Below are 20310 nucleotides of genomic sequence, written 5' to 3'. Positions count from 1 at the left end.
GAAATGTCAATTCTGTTCCTGTTTTATCGTCTTTCATTGCAAAATAAGGAATATTTATTTCTATATTTATTTAACAGTCAGTGTAAACTTCTGTCTACATTTTGGCTCTTGTTTCCTACATACCCTACCTAATAACATTGCAATCCTAATATATAAATGCCTCTGCATTCAATTACGACTGGTTGTGTTGGAAACAATGGAGACGAAACTCAGAGCAGGAACTTTGGTGGCAAACACTGATGGTTTGTTTGGAGCTTTAGCCGGAGAATTCACAAGACGTGCTGTGCCACGAATTGACACAGTAGAATGCCAAACCAATTCTAAAGATCTCTACCCCAGGCCCATGTGTTTAGCTAGTTCTGAGAGAAGAATCAGCATTGTGCATAACAAGATAGAACCATAACACCTCTATCAGCTGACGCCAACAAGCAGGAGCAGGGAGACAGAACACTGAGAGCACAGCAGCCAAGGTGCAGGAGCTCAGTGAGGGCAGTACAGACTGATAAACTGGGTCAAAGGTGTGGGCCTAGGAAAACATTTCCCCAACATTGGTTTTAGTCATAACTTGGTTGATAACGAGCTCTGAAAGCAGAAGTTTAGTGAAAATAATTGCAATCAGACTTCAAGTATTTTGAACAATTTATTTAAAAAATGAGTGTACCCCTGTAAAGTGTATAATTTGGGCATCATCACTGCCTAGTGGCAAAGAAGAAATCCCCCCTCACATCCCCCTTCCCCCCCACTCCCATTGCTCCCCGGGCGCTGTACAATAGTTGCCCACTGCTCCTGGTACTAGGATGGGTTCAATGCAGAGGCCACATGTCACTGTGTGCTCTGCATGTGTGACCATTAAAGAGGGTTTCATCCCTCCAATTCTCTTTTCTAACATGTATTTCCTTTCCTTATTAAATGTATTTCCTGCTGCATCAACTTTTCTTTTGACGTTAGACATTTTGGTTCCGTTTATACTCTTCATGATTACATGACTGGACTTAAGAAGAAACTGCAACATTTTAAGAGATTTCAGTGAGCCGGTAACAAAATCAAGATTCACTGTGCGACATGTAGTTCATGGAAACCTTATTTGTGTAAAGCGGAATAGAATTGTTTGATTATTATTTGGCACTTCTGTGTAACAGTGATCAGCTGTAGCTGTTCCTCACCACTGGGAACCAAAATAGTGGTGCAGTGATGACGTAGGCCAACCCAGCCGTTAGCATCACAAGTGCTCTATCCACAGAAAGCAATGGGATTTCTCCATGTGGTTTTGGAATACTGCAGGAAGTAAGCTCTGTGGCAAACACACATTCATGATACCTACAGGTTTTTGTATTTACTGACATATTTTATGTGTAGGCATCTAACCAAAAACACATTCAATTAAGGAAGTACTGAGAGATGCTCTTATGGATTCATGCTAGCAATATCTTTGAGGTCCCGAGGGTCATAGAAGCCAACAGCACGCTTGTGACTGAGCCACATCCAGGCCAGCCTTAATGTGATGCTACACTTTGGGATGCTAAACCCTTCACATGTTAATGGGGCTCTCCTTCATTGTTCCTTCCCTTTATCTCCTGTCTCTTTGCTGACAGCTGTCACCGACCTTTGCTTATCTGTGACTGAAAACAGAGAATACATTGCATTACATTTAGCTTCTATCCAAAGCACCTTACAATAAGTGCAATCAACAGTGAATATATATCGAGCTATCAATAACACAAAACAGAATCATTTTTTTGGCCAAGTTTTCAAGCGCAGTGACAATGCAAATGATCCCAGCCCTGGAAGCCTAACAGTTGAAAGCCAAGTCAACATTAAAGTGCTGCTGCCACCTCAGAACACTTCTAAGTGTAAATGTAATGTAATACAAAGATAAGTGTGTTTAATCAACAGAAGAACAGTGGTTGACTTAAGGAAGTGGGTTCACAAGCTGTGAATGACTAATTTATCACTCTTGTCACTGTAATAATAAACTTTCCCTTAACCTGTCCTGTTTTCTTCTAAAGTCTGGACCCTCTCAATAGTTCTTTAGCTGGTTTCTCTCCTCTTTTCTACACTATGATCTGGATTGAAAGGCATAGACCCTTCATAAGTTTGAGTTGCACTTCTTACCAAAGTAACATATTCATTCTGAACAAACTCACCAGTTTCCACCTGAGGATCTTGATCCACTCATCTGCCTCCACTCCCGTCTTTGCACAGAGATAAAATGTCCTTTCAGGAAACACTAAGCTGTGGACACAAAGAGAAGAGGAGAGCATTACATTGGATCATCTGGTTTTTACCCAAGGTATTTGATCTCATCTCTTGAGTCAGAGTCATTAGCCTTGGTTAGGTCTAGAGAAGCCTGTTCTTAAGATCAAAGTATAGGTTCCCTACAAAATGGTTTTACTGATTTTTCTTCCTTGTTTTTAACCCTTGAGCCTCAGCGGTCACTCAATGGCCAAAAGTAAATCAGGGCTCTAACATGTGCGTTGTAACACAAACCCTGTTATCCCGCAGTTTAGATCGATAACTAAGCAGCAGTGGACTGTGTGAAAGGCAAAGGTGGTAACCTCTGCTACCCTTTAGTTACTGTGCACCTCTCCCTCCCTCCCCCCATTTCCTTCTCTTATTGAACTACTTCCCCTTTTTTGTAAATACAAATATGTTGCTGCCATGGGGAAGTTGCCTCAGAGAGCCTTGCTGTAGCTCATCTCTTCATAGTGTGGCTGTCATCTGAAAATAATGGCCTATAGTTTTCTTATATTTTTATCTCTTTAGTAAAATTGCATTTTTCGTTCACTTTTTTCATTATCTTTTGTACAGTTTTTTATTCCAGTTCTTCAACCCTTAAATCATTTTTTCATTAAAATATGTAGGTTATTTCCTATTTCAGAAGTGGAATTGCAGGAGGGAGGAGCACCCTTATTGACTACACTCTACACTCAACAAGTGCTTTATACTTCACATTATTGCTTCAAATGTACCACCTTAACAACATATTTTTACTTAGAAGGCACAGGGCAGCACGGTTCTACTCGGTTCCAATCAGATACATTATGATGTGTTCGAGGTCTTTGCTGTAAACATTTGTATAGGTGAAAGGTTAAATTATTTTGATCACGATTTGTTCAAACTGCATTCTGTAAAATTGAGTTTTAGGTGAGAAATTGCACAGCACTATAAATCCTCAACACCGGAGCCCCTCAAGGCTGCGTGCTCAGCCCTCTCCTCTACTCCCTGTTCACACACGACAGCTTCAGGTTCCTCGGTGTCACATCACTGAGGATCTGACATGGACTCTTCACACAAACACCATCACCAAAACAGCTCGACAGCGGCTCTTCTTCCTCCGCAGGCTGAGGAGGTTCAACATGGACAAGCCCACAGGATTATCAAAGACCCCCATCACCCCAGCCACAAACTGTTCTGTCTGCTGCCATCTGGCAGGCGGTACCGCAGCATCAGGACTATGTGTGTGTAGACGGTGGAAGCAGGGAGAGGCATATACGTGCCTTGATCCCTGCCGAGTCGACGCACAACTGTTGATTGGTGTCAGTGCCAAAAAAACTTTTTAGGAGCAATGCGCTCATGGTATAGATGTGGCGCATACTTCTTAGTTCCTACTCTTTTCCCTCAACCTATCCTAAGGGAGTGCATGTACGTAGACACGTTGTGCCTCTCCACCTCTGTTCCTTATACTTCTTACTTGCTACACCTTTCCCTCAACCTATCCTAAGGGAGTCCATGTAAATAGACATGTTAGTTTTGCTGCTATAGGCTAGACTGTCTGGGGACACCTTACTTCTTCCTTCTGTCTGTACGTACCTGTAAGTAAGTAAGTAAAACTTTATTTATATAGCACCCTTCTCAACACGGATGTACAAAGTGCTTTACAGTACAGTACACAGGACACAATTCAAAGTAAAACTATAACATGTAGAATAAAAGGCATAAAACAGCAGCAGGTAATACATAGGATAATACATAGGATAAAACATACGATAAAACACCAATAAAAGACAGCTACTAACTCACCTCCCCCGACGACCCAAAGGCCTGTCGGAAAAGGTGGGTCTTTAACTTCCCCTTAAAAATCTCTATTGAGGCCGAGGTTTTTATTATCTGGGGGAGTTTGTTCCAAAGCCTTGGGGCCACCACCTCAAAGGAACGGTCACCCTTAGTCTTTAGCCTGGTTCGGGGCACCCTTAGGAGGCCTTGCTCAGAGGACCTCAGGGCCCGGGTTGTGATGTGCGGGTGGATAAGGTCATTGATGTAGGCTGGGGCTTGGCCATGGACAGCTCTATATGTGAAGACCAGTACTTTGAATTGGGTTCTGAGATGGACAGGGAGCCAGTGCAGGGCAGAAAGAATCGGAGTGATGTGGCATGTTTTTTTGGACCGAGTGAGTAATCTGGCTGCAGCATTTTGGACCTGTTGTAACCGGTTTATTGATGTTTTGCTGAGGCAGGAGAACAGAGCATTACAGTAATCAAGCCGGGATGAAATAAAGGCATGGATAGCCATCTCCATTTCTGCGTTGGATAGAACCCCCCTGAGCTTGGCAATGTTCCTGAGATGGAAAAAACAGGTACGGGTCAGAAGTTTTATGTGTTTGTCTAGTAGCATAGACTGATCGAAGGTAACACCAAGGTTTTTTATGTTTGCCCTTATGTTACCACTGAATGAACCCAGGTGGCTTGCTACCTTAGAGGCGATGTTATCAGCCGCTGAGATCAAGACGTCCGTTTTCGATGCATTGAGCTGTAGGAAGTTGCTTGACATCCACTCCTCAATTGCAGACAGACATGTGATGAGGGTGTTTACTTTTTCCATTTTGACAGGTTTGAAGGAGAAATATATCTGGATATCATCTGCGTAGCAGTGATACGAGACATCCTCAAATTGGCTAATTAAGTGGCCCAATGGGAGCATGTACAGGACAAAAAGAAGGGGGGCTAAAACAGAACCCTGGGGCAGGCCATGTTGCTGTGGTCGTGTGTCCTGGATCCTGAGCACTGGATCTGAGTCCTGGACTTCGAGTCGTGGCTGAACCTGTCTCTGCGGTCCTGCCTGACTCTCATCATACTACTTCACTGATGGCTCCCACAAGATTGCTGACATCCTCGTGGATTCATCTTCTTATTATAGACACATGCATTTCCAAACATTTGGTATGTTGTAAATGTATCATCTTTTCGATTTACACCCGGCATCTATTGCACGTCTGTCCGTCCTGGGAGAGGGATCCCTCCTCTGTTGCTCTCCCTGAGGTTTCTCCCTTTTTTCCCTTTAAACTGTGGGTTTTCTCTGGAAGTTTTTCCTTGTACGATGTGAGGGTCTAAGGACAGAGGGTCTAAGGACAGAGGGTGTCGTATTGTCATACTGATATTCTGTACAAACTGTGAAGTCCACTGAGACAAATGTAACATTTGTGATATTGGGCTATATAAATAAACATTGATTGATTGATTGACCAGACTCAGAGACAGTTTCATCCCACAGGCCATAAGACTGTTAAACACTGCGTAAACACGTAGAGCTTGCACTGTTTTTATTGTTGTTTTTTTACGTCTTGTAATTGCACTGTCGAAGAACATGCGGTCTAAATGTTTCATACATTACATAACTTCACCCTAGTTGTGTATGTGTTATGACAATAGACCTTTGAGTCTTGAATAGGTATAATAGAAAAAATGATGGCCTCTTTAACTTCGTTACACCAGCTCTAAGCAACTGTTATTAAAACTACTATTGCAAGATTTTTCTATTTTATAAAAGCAGATGTTTGAATATACATTCGGTATTTAAAATCATTGAATTTCACTGGTATCGGTATCAACTAGTACATTTCTGGTGACGTCCCTAGATTCCGATTCGGGAGGGTTTCTGTACAACATTTATATTACATATATACATCACAATAATTCAACTACATTTGCATAAAGCAAGCACAGTGGATAAGGTTTGAAATACTTTAGGGTTGAATTCATTTGCGATTCACTGCTGGACAATAATTCCATTAATTGTGATTAAATAGTTGTAATTGATTGCCACCCCTACTCACAATAAACTGATTATGTAACGCAACATCATAAGTTATGCATGGTATTGTAATCCTGATGTATGTTCAAAATCATTCAAACACATCGCAAGGTCCTCATCAGCTGATTGAACTTGACCTAAGAATGGAACTTTTTTGAATGTGCTTAACGGGCTTAATGAAAATCAATCAGAATTCTTGGACAGCATAGTGTTTAGCTTCAGACATACCTTTGCTTCTACAACAGCCCAGTTTATTCTGAAAAAATTACTCTTCATTACACTTCATTTAAAATGACAAGCAGCTTTCATTGGAAGATGTAATCGTAGGGTTAGAGTTAGAGGCTGCCATACAAGGTGCCAACTGCTCAAGAAAGGCTCAGATTCAGGCCACTGGGAGTTTTGAGGTTAAGTATCTTGCCCGAGCACACATTGACATGTTGACTGCAGGGGCTGAAGATCACACCAATGACCTTCTGATTGGTAGAAGACCATCTACCTTCCGAGCCACAGTCGACGCAAACACAAACATTTCCACATTCTTTATGTAAAATCAGTAATGCAGCCTCTCAGTGCTGAATAAGGTCCTACCACTACATCACCTACCAGAAACAGTTGACTCGTTCCTGAGAGTAGTCAAACTGTACTGCAGAGCAGGCTTTGAGGTCCACGGTCCGGATGGGCTCCTCACTCTGCAACAGAGATAGACACTGTCTACAAGTCCCAATAGTGATTGTCTAGGACTAAGAGCAGATTAAACTCAATATTAGCCAAATACTGTAATCAAATATTTGAAGTAACATCGCCTTTAGGCTAAAGAGAGATTCACCCCTTTGTCTTTGAAGTATTTGAGTTCATATCTGTTGAGTGTGAACCATCTCTGTTTCCAGTTCTGCACAAAAGATTAAAAGTCTGATCAGACACATGACTACTCGTTTATGTTTGAGACACAGTGAGGTGTACCAGCTCCACTGATCTTACCTTCACAAATGCTCCTTGTTTCGTCAGATAGCCTTCCTTTGTGCCTAGCTGAAAACACATAGTTCATGTTAGATAATTCAGATTTATAGCAAACCTTAAAAATCATATTCACTCAACTGACCAGCTTTTTTAGGTTCTTCATCAGTGAACAGTGAAGTTGTAACATGTTGTTGTTGTTCTTGGCAGTGTTAATGCCTTCAATGTTGAGCTGCAGTGTTCTTGGACCTCAGCATTTGACCTAAAAGAGCTATGCTTCTTGCGGTCTTCAAATGGATACCGTTGTAGGACTGATATTGACAATGACACATTGACCTGGCTCTCATGACAGGAGCTGAACATACCAAAGACAAACGCCAGAAGAAGAAGAACAACAAAGATGTTGGCTTATTGTCCTGGGGTTGGTTCAGCAAGTCAACTCAAGTATGGAAGCCGCATCACATAAAATCAGCTGGTGTCATGGCGTAGGTATTAACCTCCATCTAACGACTGCTGATCAAAAATCTTTGCCACAAGATACAACTCTTGTAGTTTGTGGGCAAAAGTTAGCAAAACTAGTCGTGTTATGATGATGTCAACAACTTCATACAATGGTGAAGGCTTATGCCCCCGCCAATATGTATCTTTCCAAGTTTGTCCCCATTTAAAAACGTCACCAAGTGCCTGTTGCGAAGGAGTATTGATCTTACTTATCCTAGGAGGAAAAATATATGCTTTATAGGGGTGTAACAGTATCCATATTCGTCCCGAACAGTCACGGTTCGGACGTCACAGTTCGGCACATGCAGTCACACGACGAATACGCCTTTTTTATGAGTGGGAAAAAAGTCTGTCATTCAGGGCAGTATCCATTACACTATTTATAATCCAGGGGCGGCATTGCGCCTAAAAGCTGTTTGCCAGCCGCCCTTAGACAACAAATGAAGAACAAGAAGAAAACACAACAAAACGAACAAAATACAAGAAGAAGAAAAGTTAGTATGGCGATTTCAGATAACACACAGGAGCTAGAACCCACCTGCTTCTTTTAAATCAGCTGTGTGGGGACATTTCGGATTCCCTGTGGACTACAATAACGATGGAGTGCGAGTGGTGGATCGGACAAGGACGGTGTGTCGGCGTTGGTGCGGTATGCTAATGGTAACACACGCCAAACATGCTAAATCATATCAAGGCAAAGCAAGGCAAGGCAAGTTTATTTATATAGCACTATTCAACACAAGGCAATTCAAAGTGCTTTACAAAAAATGAAAGACATTAAGAAAATGGCATTTAAAATCAGTCATTAAAAATAAAAACTAATAAAATAAACATTAAAAGAAAAAATACATGGATAAAAGTTACAGTGCAGTCTAAGATATGAATTGTTCAACTAAACATTAAAAGAAAAAGTACATGGATAAAAGTTACAGTGCAGTCTAAGATATGAATAGTTCAATTAAAAGCAGCGACAAAAAGAAAAGTCTTCAGCCTGGATTTAAAAGTAGTCAGAGTTGCAGCGGACCTACAGGTTTCTGGGAGTTTGTTCCAGATATTTGGAGCATAATAACTGAACGCTGCTTTACCATGTTTAGTTCTGACTCTGGGGACAGAAAGCTGACCAGTCCCTGAAGACCTGAGAGATCTGGATGGTTCATAATTTAGTAGGAGGTCAGAAATGTATTTTGGGCCTAAACCATTCAGTGCTTTATAAACCAGCAGCAGTATTTGGAAATCTATTCTTTGACACACAGGAAGCCAGTGTAAAGACTTCAGAACAGGAGTGATGTGATCCACTTTCTTAGTGTTAGTGAGGACTCGAGCAGCAGCGTTCTGAATCAGCTGCAGCTTCCTAATAGATTTTTTAGTGAGACCTGTGAAGACACCATTACAGTAGTCGAGTCTACTGAAGATAAAAGCATGGACAAGTTTTTCCAAATCCTGCTGTGACATTAGTCTTTTAATCCTAGATATATTCTTTAGGTGATAGTAGGCTGATTTAGTAATTGTTTTAATGTGACTGTTGAAACTTAGGTCAGAGTCCATGACTACACCTAGATTTCTGGCTTTATCTGTTGTTTTGAACATTGCACACTGAAGCTCAGCGCTAACTTTTATACGTTCTGACTTGGCTCCAAAAACCATTACCTCAGTTTTATCTTTGTTTAATTGGAGAAAGTTCTGACACATCCAGTCATTGATTTGTTCAATGCACTTACTCAGTGTTTGAATTGGAGCATAGTCTCCTGGTGAAATTGTTACGTACATTTGTGTGTCATCTGCATAGCTATGGTAACTTATTTTGTTGTTTTTCATTATCTGAGCCAGTGGTAGCATGTAGATGTTAAAGAGAAGAGGCCCCAAGATGGAGCCTTGAGGTACCCCACATGTCATATTTGTCAACTCAGATGTGTATTTACCTATAGAAACAAAGTTGTTTCTGTCCTTTAAGTAGGATTCAAACCAATTTAGAACTGTTTCCGAAAGTCCCACCCAGTTTTCCAGTCGGTCTAGTAATATGTTGTGGTCAACAGTGTCAAACGCAGCACTGAGATCTAATAATACTAACACTGAAGTTCTGCCACTGTCTGTGTTTAAGTGGATGTCATTAAATACCTTTACAAGAGCAGTCTCAGTGCTGTGGTTTGGACGAAAGCCTGACTGGAACACATCGAAACAGTTATTTAAATGCAAGAAATTACTCAACTGTTGAAAAACAACTTTTTCAATGATTTTACCTAGAAATGGGAGGTTTGATATGGGCCTGTAATTGTTCATTACTGAAGCATCTAGATTATTCTTTTTTAAGAGGGGTTTAATGACTGCAGTTTTCAGGGCCTGTGGAAAAATACCTGAGTGAAGAGATTTGTTTACTATATGAAGTAGATCTGAGGCCATGCAAGGCAAAACATCTTTGAAAAATCCTGTTGGAATAATATCAAGGCAGCAGGAGGAGGATTTCAGAAGTTGTATAATGTCCTCTAGGTTTTTATCATTAATCTGATGGAATTGTGTCATGATGTCTGAATTGATGTTAAGTGGACACAGAGACAACACATTTGCTGTTCCTGATGCAGAGGCACTGACTGCTTGTCTGATTTTCTGAATTTTGTCAGTGAAGAAGGAGGCAAAATCATTGCACGCCCTGGTGGATAGAAATTCAGAGGCTACTGACACTGGGGGGTTAGTTAGTCTGTCGACGGTAGCAAACAAGGCACGTGCGTTGTTTTTGGTAATGATGTCAGAGAAGAACGATTGTCGTGCGTTTTTCAATTCCAAATTATAAAGGCCAAGTCTCTCTTTATAGATTTCAAAGTGAACCTGGAGTTTTGTTTTTCGCCACCTGCGTTCAGCTTTTCGACATTCTCTTTTTTTTGTTTTCACGGTCATGGCCTCAATGCTAAATTAGATAAACTCACACAAACGTTTGAGCGCTTCCTGTTTCTAAGATGATTCACCGCTCTTAATCTATTACCTATCAACACAGATATCGGCAAAGCTACTGACAGGCAGGGCCCCGACATGTCCTGGAAAGAGTTGAGAGTGCCATACGCCCTTGAGCCTGGACCCAGCACATATCAGTAAGAATTTGTTGTGTTTTGTACACACACATCCTTATCAGGCTTCGGAGACTGCAGATGCTTTCTTGAAGGGAGGGGAGGTGGTTGACTAGGGGGGGGAGGTGGTTGACGTAGGCGCGGTGATGAAGACGGGGGAGATGGTGCGCATCTCTGCTTTGGTGATTTTGGTGGGCGTCGTTGAGGGGCGGGGGTAAAGGACATGCTGCCAACCCTGCGTGTCACCGTCATGCGGTCATTGAACTCCAGGGGGGTGGGCGAGGGTGAGAGGGTGAGCGGAGAGTAGAGAGAGCTGGGGGATGAATGAAGAGTATCCTCAAAGGCGGGTGACGGGCAGTGGAGACTCCTCCATTTGTGTCATAGGTCTCCCATAATCAGAACATTCCTCAGGCGGGTGCAGTGATACTTCTTCAGGGTTTTCTGCGCGATGTGTTGTGTATTTCTCCTGTTTTGATTCCTCTTGCCGCTTGTCCTTGGCAGAGGGAACAGATTGATGACGCAGGCAGTTGAATATGTTAGAGATAAACAATTTCACTCCTGACTTGTTCAGACAAACTCCATTTGCCTTAAAAAGATGTCTGCGGTCCCAGAAAAAGTTAAAATTGTCAATAAAATGGACAGAATGGTCAGTACAGACAGTTGAAAGCCAGGTGTTCAGTGCAAACAATCTGCTGAATCTCTCCACTCCTCTTCTGACTGGCGGTAGAGGGCCACTGATGAACACCGCTGCATTTAGAGAGCTGGCAGTTTCCAACAAACATTTAAAGTCTTCTTTCAGCACTTCTGATTGTTGTTTCACAACATCATTTGTTCCAATGTGCAGTACCACATTTTTTACATTCTGATGTTCAGCCCCAATATGCAGGATCTTCTCAGCCAAGTCAGAGATCACATCCTTGGGAAAACAGAGTACTTTGGTGTTGTTCTTACTACACAGACCTTTTACATCTCTTACAGCAGAGTCACCCACAATCAGAGTTTCAGGCCCAGTCGTTAGCTTTCCCTCTAGCCTTTTACTTTTGGAGTAGCTATTGGTCCTTACCCTGCTGTGTGAAGAGGACAGGTTATCCGGGTCATCAGAAAGAGATCTCCGGCTCTCGGTCAGCGGAGCGTATCTGTTCTGGATTGGCACACTTGGTGGTTTAGGAGGATTGTTTGTAATTCTCCCTTTAGCAGCTGTCCACTGCTGTTTCCTAGTATGAATAGGGGTTGAAGATGCGCTCTTCCTGGGTGATAACAATGCAGGCCAGCCGGTCGCATCACAGATTTCAGAATGCTGGGCTCTGCCTGTTATCCGTCCTCCCAAATCCCATGGAAATGATTTACTCTTAGGCTTTGCACCCAGAGAGTTCCAGGGAGGACTACCACTTGTAGATTTATTACCCAGTACACAGCCCTCCTGTTCCTTGGAATCCTTGTAGCTGCTAACTAGCTGTGAGTTAGCATACCCTTTTCCATTATTTTGCAACACTGGTAAAGTGGTGTCATTCCCACGACATAGTCCATTCACTTCCACGTTAACTTCCAACCGTTGCATTTTCATTTCCAACACAGCCATCTTCTCTATAAGTTTGTGGAAGTCATCTGTAGAGAACGGAGGCATTTTGCTACCAACTAGCTTAAGCTAAATAGCATGCAGTAGCCTACCAGGCTTTAGCTGTTGCTAGGCCACGCTACTGTAAGACTGAGGTCGTCGTAAAAATGTTGAAATATGGCTGAAACCCTTCGTCTATTTACGAAGATTAACTGTCCCATTGATAAGTTAATGTCCAGGAGCCGCTGCTCGAAGTTTTCAGAGAATAAGAATAGGAAAATCAGCATAAAAAGTAAGCAGAGGCAGGAGCAAGCAGAAAAGCGTCAGCACTGTAAGAAAGATAAGACAGAGTCAGAAGGCATCACCCAGATTTGCCAATCACCGGAGTCGAGAGACCAAAAGAAATAACGGAAGCTATTGGCATATATATTTCAATTGCTATGCGCCCTTGAAACACTTTCTTATTATTTATGATGTAATATTTTCAAGACATTCTTTTTAGTTTTACAGCTTGATGAAACCTTTTTGTTTGACATCAGCCATTATAGATAATATGGCCATCTGAGTATGTGTGGTACTGTTTGTGGTTTGTTTTTAACTGTGTAATAATGTTAGAGTTCCTTATTTTTATACTGAAATATGCACTACTGTTCAAAAATAAATAACAACAAACTTGGAATGATGCATTTGGGACTTTTTTTTGCTTTTTCTTGTTGTACCGAACCCGTACCGAACCGTGACACCCAAACCGAGGTACGAACCGAACCGTGAATTCTATTAATGTGTCATACCCACTTAACGGGAAGAAAATCAGCTAACTGACGATATGAAAATGTTTTACCGAAACAAAACACAACTCTAACGCCAAGCATCTGAATTAGCACTAAGCGAAAGAGTGCTTTCGCACTTAGCACATAACTCAAGGTATAAATATTTTATACTTCATCAGATCTGCAATGTATATCATATGAAAGCTGAGATTCCACAGATTCCAATGGTATACGTATCATCACTGAGCGATCAAAACTCAGGGCAGCGAAGGCAAGCAAAGACAACACACAACTTCACTTTACGTGGCCAAAACGGCAGATACGTCTTACCTTTGCTGTTTTCTGATCAAAGTTGTGTTCAAGGGCATTACAACGCATATAAACGCTGCTGAAGGTTAATCCAATGTCTCTGTGTCACTTTGAAATGATTACTGATAATCCATTTGAAACTATTAAGCCCCATAGCCCCCGCCGGCGGGGGCAACGGGCCTTAAAGGGCTTTTTTGTTCACGAAACTGTGTGTCAGGGCTTCTTAAAATGTAATAAACTATGAATGTGTCATACTCACTTAACGGGAAGAAACTCAGCTAACTGACGATATGAACCATTTTTACCGAAACAAAACACAAGTCTCTAAAGAAATGAGCACTGAGCGAAAAAATGCTCTGCACAAACAAGCTTTGCTAGCAAGCTGAGATTCCACAGATTCCATACATATAAGTATCATCACTGAGCGATCAGAACTCGCAACAGGGGAAGCAAAACCAGACAACACACGACGTAGCTTTAGTTAGCAAAAAACCTGGGACCTTATTTCGGAAAAAGTATGTATTGAAGTCAATGGCGAGAGAAAGATTATCTTTCGATCCCTTTTGAATTGTGCCACGAATTACACATATGATGTTTGTCAATTTAAAAGATTTTGGTGAAACCGCTCAATGAACTACATCTCCCGTCTCACACCACACACTTAGACGGCCCTCACGTTGGCACATTTAACTTCTTTCTTTCAGAATGAGGCGAAAAGTATTAAAAGAGGTGAAAATCACTCCAAGTCTGGGCATGTTGAGAGCTGTACATACACACAAGGGGAGTTAGTCGGTTCCGTAAGAGCCAGCATGCGGGACCGGGATTCTGGGATTTGTAGTCTTTCTACAGTAGTTGCGTATTTTTCATAGTCTTATATTTCAACAGTTTTATGACAAACTGTGACTTTTTTGACATGGAAATTATTTTTTTAAGATTGACAAACATATGTGTAATTCGTGGCACAATTCAAACGGGATCGAAAGATACGTTTTCTCCATTGACTTCAATGCATCATTTTTCCGAAATAAGGTCCCATGGGTTGGAAGTAGATGGGCGGGACTTCGCCTCTCTATGTGGAACTTCCCCTCGATTCCATTGGCTCTAACGGTTAGAAAGAGATGTCAATCATCAAAATCGAGCAAGGGGGGCCAGAGATAGGTCAAATCCACCCAAATGACCCCAGAAGTGTTTTTGTTGTGCTAAATCTCTCTAAAAAGATCAATTTCACTTGTTTTGCATCAATCCTGATACAGGGTACTTATTATATGTTATAGTTTGGATTCCTAAAGCTTTTTGTCTACTATCCCATGATTCAAGGGTAGTTTTCACTATAAGTAATGGGTTTATTTTTGGACGGAAACTATAATTTACATGTTTTTACTATGTTCAATCTAAATGTACTTTAAAATAAAAACATCTATATTGATTCTGACTTTTCTACATCCAACTCACACGTGCAACCTTGCTTTGAGAAAAAATATTATTAATTTAACCCTTTTAGAAGGGAAGATATAGTCATTTGTTCTGGGAATGTCATTTTGGAGCCCGAGACCTGAAAAACAGGCTCAGGGCTTAACAGGTTGAGTCCAGAAATAGGTCCAGCGGGTCAAATGTACGTCATAACCTGGAGCAGGTAACTTTGGTCACATCACAGAGATATTTGATATATTCTGGAATCAACTGCTGTCATACCGATGGTGCGGTGGGCACCAGGTCGTTTTCTGTGCGGCCCGTCTGTATGGCTGTGTGAACTCGCACTGACTCGTAGATGGATGGCTCCTCCACGCGCCACGGATACGGACTCTTCAGCACCATCAGGGTTCCTGGTTCAGAGGCAGAGAGTTAAAGCAACCCAACACAAAGGTGTGGCCAATTGAGAATGAGACAAATTGTGTGTTTCCTACAAAGGAAAATATCCTATGATGCGGAGCAAAGATAGACTGACCTCCTGGCAACCACAGGCAAGACATTAGAAATTAAAATTCATCCTGCTGTCTTTGCCTGAGCTCAGTCTCAGATCAGCCTTGGATTAATCTGAGATTAGACTGGGATCAATCTGAATCCAGCCTTAGAAAGCCTAAAAACAGTCTGAGATCAGCCTGAGATGAGCTTGAGATAAGCATTAGATCAGTCTGAGATAAGCCTTAGATCAGTCTGAGATCAGCCTTAGATCAGTCTGAAATCAGCCCAAGATCATTCACAGATGACTCTCGAGCTCAGTTTGAGATCAGCCTTGGATTAGTCTGAGATCAACCTATATTTTTAGTTTTTCCACTATTTAGCTGTATAACTCAAAACTTGTCAAATGTTACCACCCTTCCCACCTTTTTAATACAAACATGTAATGTAAAAAGCAGAGCAATGTGTCGTTTCACTGTATTAGCCGGTAACTTGCAGTTTGTCATAACGTACCTGCGTCACTGCCCAGCAGAGGCTGATTAGCGAAGTGAATGACAAAATGTTGAAGGGTTGGGTACTCGTTGAAGCCAAACGAGTAGCCGTTATCTTTGCGTGTCACGTGGAAATGTTTGACGGAATCCTTTGCCCTGTGTGTCAGATGACAAACAAACAATATTTAGTGATGCACTTTTAAAGTTGTTAACATGCAAAATAAAGATCACGTAGTTAAGCCATCTTAGTATTCTATACGTTTCCTTTCATGGTAATAACTTGTGACGTGCAACAGCAAGTACATGTGATGAAGTAGCTGAAAGACAACGGCCATATTAACACACATTTATTTTGTTACCTGTGGATAATATGATATCCCCCTAGGCAAGACCAGGGATTCAGAACAGATCAGAATAAGTGGTTTTTAAGATAAGATAAGATATACTTTATTGATCCCAAATTGAGACATTTTCGTTGCAGCAGAATGTAAAACAAAGTATTGCACATAATTAGAAATAAAAAAAGTAGAAAATAAACAATTGTACAATATAAAAATCCATGACGGATAACAGTTTGTTTGTGTCCTCCTCTCCACCACAGCATCAAAAGTGTCTATTTTAACGCAGATGACAGAGCCAGCTTTCTTAATGACTTTATTCAGTCCACTGGCGTCACCAGCTCTGATGCTGACCACAAAAAGAAGAGGTGTTAGAGGCGGACTGACCTGACAGACAGGGCGAGGCTGCCTTCCCCTTCATTACTGTTCCTCAGGAGATAACTCCCATCAGTCCCATTGGACAGGAGCAGAGCTTCTGCTGCATGGCGGGACAGGTCATGGTGGTACCACCTTCAACACAATGAAGCAAAAATCAATTAGCACTCAATACTGTGGTTAATTTGGATTTATTAATGTGTCTTGAAATCATTTAAGTTGCCACATTCTTGCAGTAGAAAACACAATGGCGCTGTTTGTGACCCAAACAGTGTATCTACGGCCTCTTGGCTCAAAGGCAATCAATATAATTTAAATTATAAAGCCCATTTACACAAATAAAAAATTAGCCTCATGGGGCTTTACAGACAGTACTGCGGAAATGTAATATTGCATCAAGAATGTAAACGAAATGCACATCCTAATTGGTAATTATAATTGATTGAGGTTATAAAGACCTGTTGGGGTGTAACAATTGAGAAAATAGGGCTAACATCGGCTGGTGCCCATGCATTGGTATATTCCTACCTGTAATATATTCTTAATATTATTTTTCATAGAGAATATGATGTCCAATCGCCCACCCAGCATCAACACCTTGAATGATTTTAACTTGGTAAATGGCTTCTGGATCTCGTTTTTCAATGTGTACACAACATCAGATGTGAACAAAGCCATTAGCAAATACAGCTTTATTTTTTATTTATAATACTTTTGGATCTGTAGGATTGGGATTAGCTCATGCGAGGGACATTTATTCCGATGACTATTAGCAAATCCATATGACAGATTTTATGGGGTGATGGAACTAAAGAGTGGTTTAAATAAAAAGTATGGACTTATTTTCCTGAGAGTGACCAACTAACCACTAGCCATCCTGAAACATGGCAAACAACCATACAATACAATATACTCCGTAACATCTGCCCCTGGGTCTCAGGATCACAGGTGAGGTCGCATCATCTCATTCAATACAGAGTTTTATTGAAGGAGAGAAAGTTGCCCAATGCTTAATGAGCTTTCTAAAGGGTGTACTAGCAGGAAGGAGTGTGAAAACATGCAAAGGGAACAAATAAAGGGAAGTGAAACTTCATTATTTGCATTAAAAGTTGCTGAGTGTAAAAAACAGGAAACCAATCCTAAAGCATTTAACGGTCCACTCATCCCCAGAAATCTCTGGTTTAATCTATTTAATAGCTCATCATTTCATGTTGCTCCCTTAGAGTGGTGTTAAGTACATTTACTCAGTGTAATATAATAATATGTATAACACATATTACAAATTTGACTTGTACTTTAACTAATTACTAACTTAATAATTTATAATATAGCAACAACTTTTACTCCACTAAATGTATCTGATAGCTTTACAACTGTAGTTACCTTACAGATTTAGATTGCTAATACAAAATATAAATACACTTATAAATAAACATTGACATTATTATAGGCAGCATTATAGCAGCAGTATATCAAGTAATTACAATAAGCTCCACCTTTACAAACTGCAATAGGCAATTTAATGCATCAATACTCATATTCCAGTAAATCTATATTTATAATTCCAAAATGGGCCATTCCAACAAGTAACAGGTGATTTTACTAAAGTTTAGTAAAATGTTGAATGCTTGACTTTTACTTGTTAGAGCTAATTTCACTTAAGTGTAACATCTGAGTAATTATTCCACCAATAGACTTTAATGCTGCCTGAGACAGAACACAATTGAACTCAAAAATATATTATTATTAGATAATATATGATATTGTTTTCTCTTATAAATTATATTTGTAGGTTAGGCCAGGGGTTCCCAAACTTTGCCATGCCAAGGACCCCCATATAGCATTATCCTCTGGCGGGGACCCCCCTGTTGGCATTTTTTAAAATTACATTATGATGGAAAATATGACAAATGAATCATACAGCTTAATACATGTTCTTAATATATATTTGTATTAATAAGTTATTTTTCAAAAAAAAAAGTGTATTTATCTTTTGTTTGTCATTCATTACATTCATTGTGTCTTATGTTATAAACATTCTTAACACAATATTAAACAGTAATATCAACATTAAAGATATTTTAAAAGTGATTTCTGTCTTTATAATATAATATAATTTTGAACAGTAGGCTACATGTATTTTTTGCATTTTTGAAAGCTATTTATGCCTTTTTAATATTATATATAATATTCAACAGTAATATTAACACCCACACAACGAGACCAGTGAAGTCCATTTGAGATGAAACTTGGAAAATGTCTCTTCATGTTATTTCCTCAACAAAGTTGTCTTCTGAAATAAATCTGATGTAAGCAATTCTGCGACATTTGCAACATCCGTGAATGCCATTTAAGCCTAACCGTTAGGCTACCTTAGAAGTCCATAAAAAAGCAAACAGCAAGCAATCTCAAGAGGCTAATAATTAAGCTAATTATGCAAATCCTAATCAGTAAATTAGTCGCGAGCGCTGAAAACAATGGAGAAGTGGCGGTAATGTATGACTAATTATCAATTATATAATGCCGATTCAACTAACTAAGACAGGCTACTGTTTTTGAATATTGTTAACATATTATCGAAACATTCTTTCTGTTTGTGAAGGGCTAAGACTAGTTTAAACGGAGCACTGTACAGTATTTCAATCGGCACTCGAGACCCGTTTCCTTCTAGAAGCGTCTCGTTCATCTACCGTCGGTAAAGTAACCTTTTACAGAGAATTACATTAAAGTCAAAAAGCAGGCTTACCCTAAAGTCTCTAACTCGTCGGTAGAGGAGTCGTCGCTGTAGAAACTCATCTCTCTCTGAGGTCTCTGTGTGTGTGTGTGTGTGTGTGTGTGTGTGTGTGTGTGTGTGTGTGTGTGTGTGTGTGTGTGTGTGTGTGTGTGTGTGTGTGTGTGTGTGTGTGTGTGTGTGTGTGTGTGTGTGTGTTGTGTCGGTCACGAACGAGCCGGTTCTTATGGACGGCTCTTTGGTACGAACGAGGGGAACCGAGTCGTACTTGGTGAGAGCCGTTCTTTTTATCGTTCAATCGTTGGTCCGCGCACCATAGGTCCGCACTCACTGCCTGCCAAAATTCACTCGCCTTTTAAAAAGCTTGATTTTGTTCCCCAAACGTATTCTGTGAAGACCCCCCCTACTCTGATTGGTAGGTTTCAGCACGAGGAGTAAGGTGAGGTGGGGTGGGGTCTTAAGGGAGGGAATGCGCGAGAGAGAAGTCATAACAAGGTAGACAAAGTGTTCTTCGGATGGAAAATGAGCCAAACGCGAAAACGCAGCAGCATTTGGATGCACTTCAACCAAAACCCAGGCAGTGATAAAGCGCACCATTTGTAAAGGCAGAATATCCTTTAAAGCAGGGTCAACAAATAATCTCCATCGCCACTTAAATACACAGTAGCCTATCTAATATTAAGAGTTGCGTGAATTTCATTCAAGGCAAGGCAACTTTATTTACTTAACACATAGGCCTACAGAGGGTACATTCAAAGTAGTACATTCACTGACATGAATGACATGGATATGGCGCCACCTTGTGTCATGTTTACAATGCAGATTATTGACATTAGGTCTGGCAATACAGTCAATCATTATCCTGGTGATTATTTTGCAGATAAACCTGTAACCCCGCCCCCTCTAAAAAAAACGGCATTTTGAACGGCTCTTTGAAAGGAACGGAGCCATAAAATCCGGCTCCCTTCAAAAAGCCATAATTCCCATCACTAGAGAGGCTTCTCAATTCTTAAATGTCCCCTCCTCGACTCCCCTCCTCGACTCCTATCCTCGAGACTTAGTCCCGCCCACAGGAGATGCGAGGTGAGGAGCCGAGGAGAGAGGTGGGGAAGCAGCAGGCGGTTAGAGAAATGAGAACTCCTCTCCTCTGAGCGGTCATTTTAAAGAGACGTCCATTAATGATGACAGGAGGCACAGCAGCACTCTGTCTGATGGACAGATGTGTTCATGACCACTTATATATTTACTTTGAATTCATTCACAGTGCGGTATAATGAGGCTACAGATGCGGACACACACACACA

The 20310-nt window shown here is 40.9% G+C and overlaps 1 protein-coding gene across 2 annotated transcripts; it reads right to left on the bottom strand.

Annotated features, from left to right (window-relative positions):
- Positions 1 to 671: 671 nt before the first annotated feature.
- Positions 672 to 19373, bottom strand: dapp1 (dual adaptor of phosphotyrosine and 3-phosphoinositides). Of its 2 annotated transcripts, none has more exons than XM_034241284.1 (9): positions 18909 to 19027; positions 16288 to 16410; positions 15585 to 15718; positions 14865 to 14995; positions 7006 to 7053; positions 6854 to 6916; positions 6631 to 6716; positions 2145 to 2232; positions 672 to 1619 (listed from the first exon to the last, which is right to left on the bottom strand). In XM_034241284.1, exons 1-9 carry the CDS (start codon positions 18959 to 18961, stop codon positions 1596 to 1598), a joined length of 750 nt encoding a protein of 249 aa, XP_034097175.1. In that variant the 5' UTR covers positions 18962 to 19027; the 3' UTR covers positions 672 to 1595. The 2 variants fall into 2 exon arrangements, with proteins under 2 accessions (XP_034097175.1, XP_034097176.1); XM_034241285.1 differs by having other exon boundaries at positions 674 to 1619; positions 19022 to 19373.
- Positions 19374 to 20310: the final 937 nt, after the last annotated feature.

Source organism: Gymnodraco acuticeps, unplaced genomic scaffold (assembly GCF_902827175.1).
Source record: "Gymnodraco acuticeps unplaced genomic scaffold, fGymAcu1.1, whole genome shotgun sequence".
NCBI lineage: Eukaryota > Metazoa > Chordata > Actinopteri > Perciformes > Bathydraconidae > Gymnodraco > Gymnodraco acuticeps.
The sequence above is the reverse complement of the archived record's forward strand: the minus strand, read 5'-3'. Positions and strand labels throughout refer to the sequence as shown.

Bases quoted from the DNA above. Each gene is read 5' to 3' on its own strand.
- dapp1 (XM_034241284.1), bottom strand. From the start codon at position 18,961: ATGAACGAGACGCTTCTAGAAGGAAACGGGTCTCGAGTGCCGATTGAA. The intron at 6,717-6,853 runs GTGAATCTCTCT...TCTCTGTTGCAG, and splicing joins AATACTTCAAAGACAAAGGG to AGTGAGGAGCCCATCCGGAC. The intron at 1,620-2,144 runs GTGAGTTTGTTC...CTCTGTTTTCAG, and splicing joins AGATCCTCAGGTGGAAACTG to TCACAGATAAGCAAAGGTCG.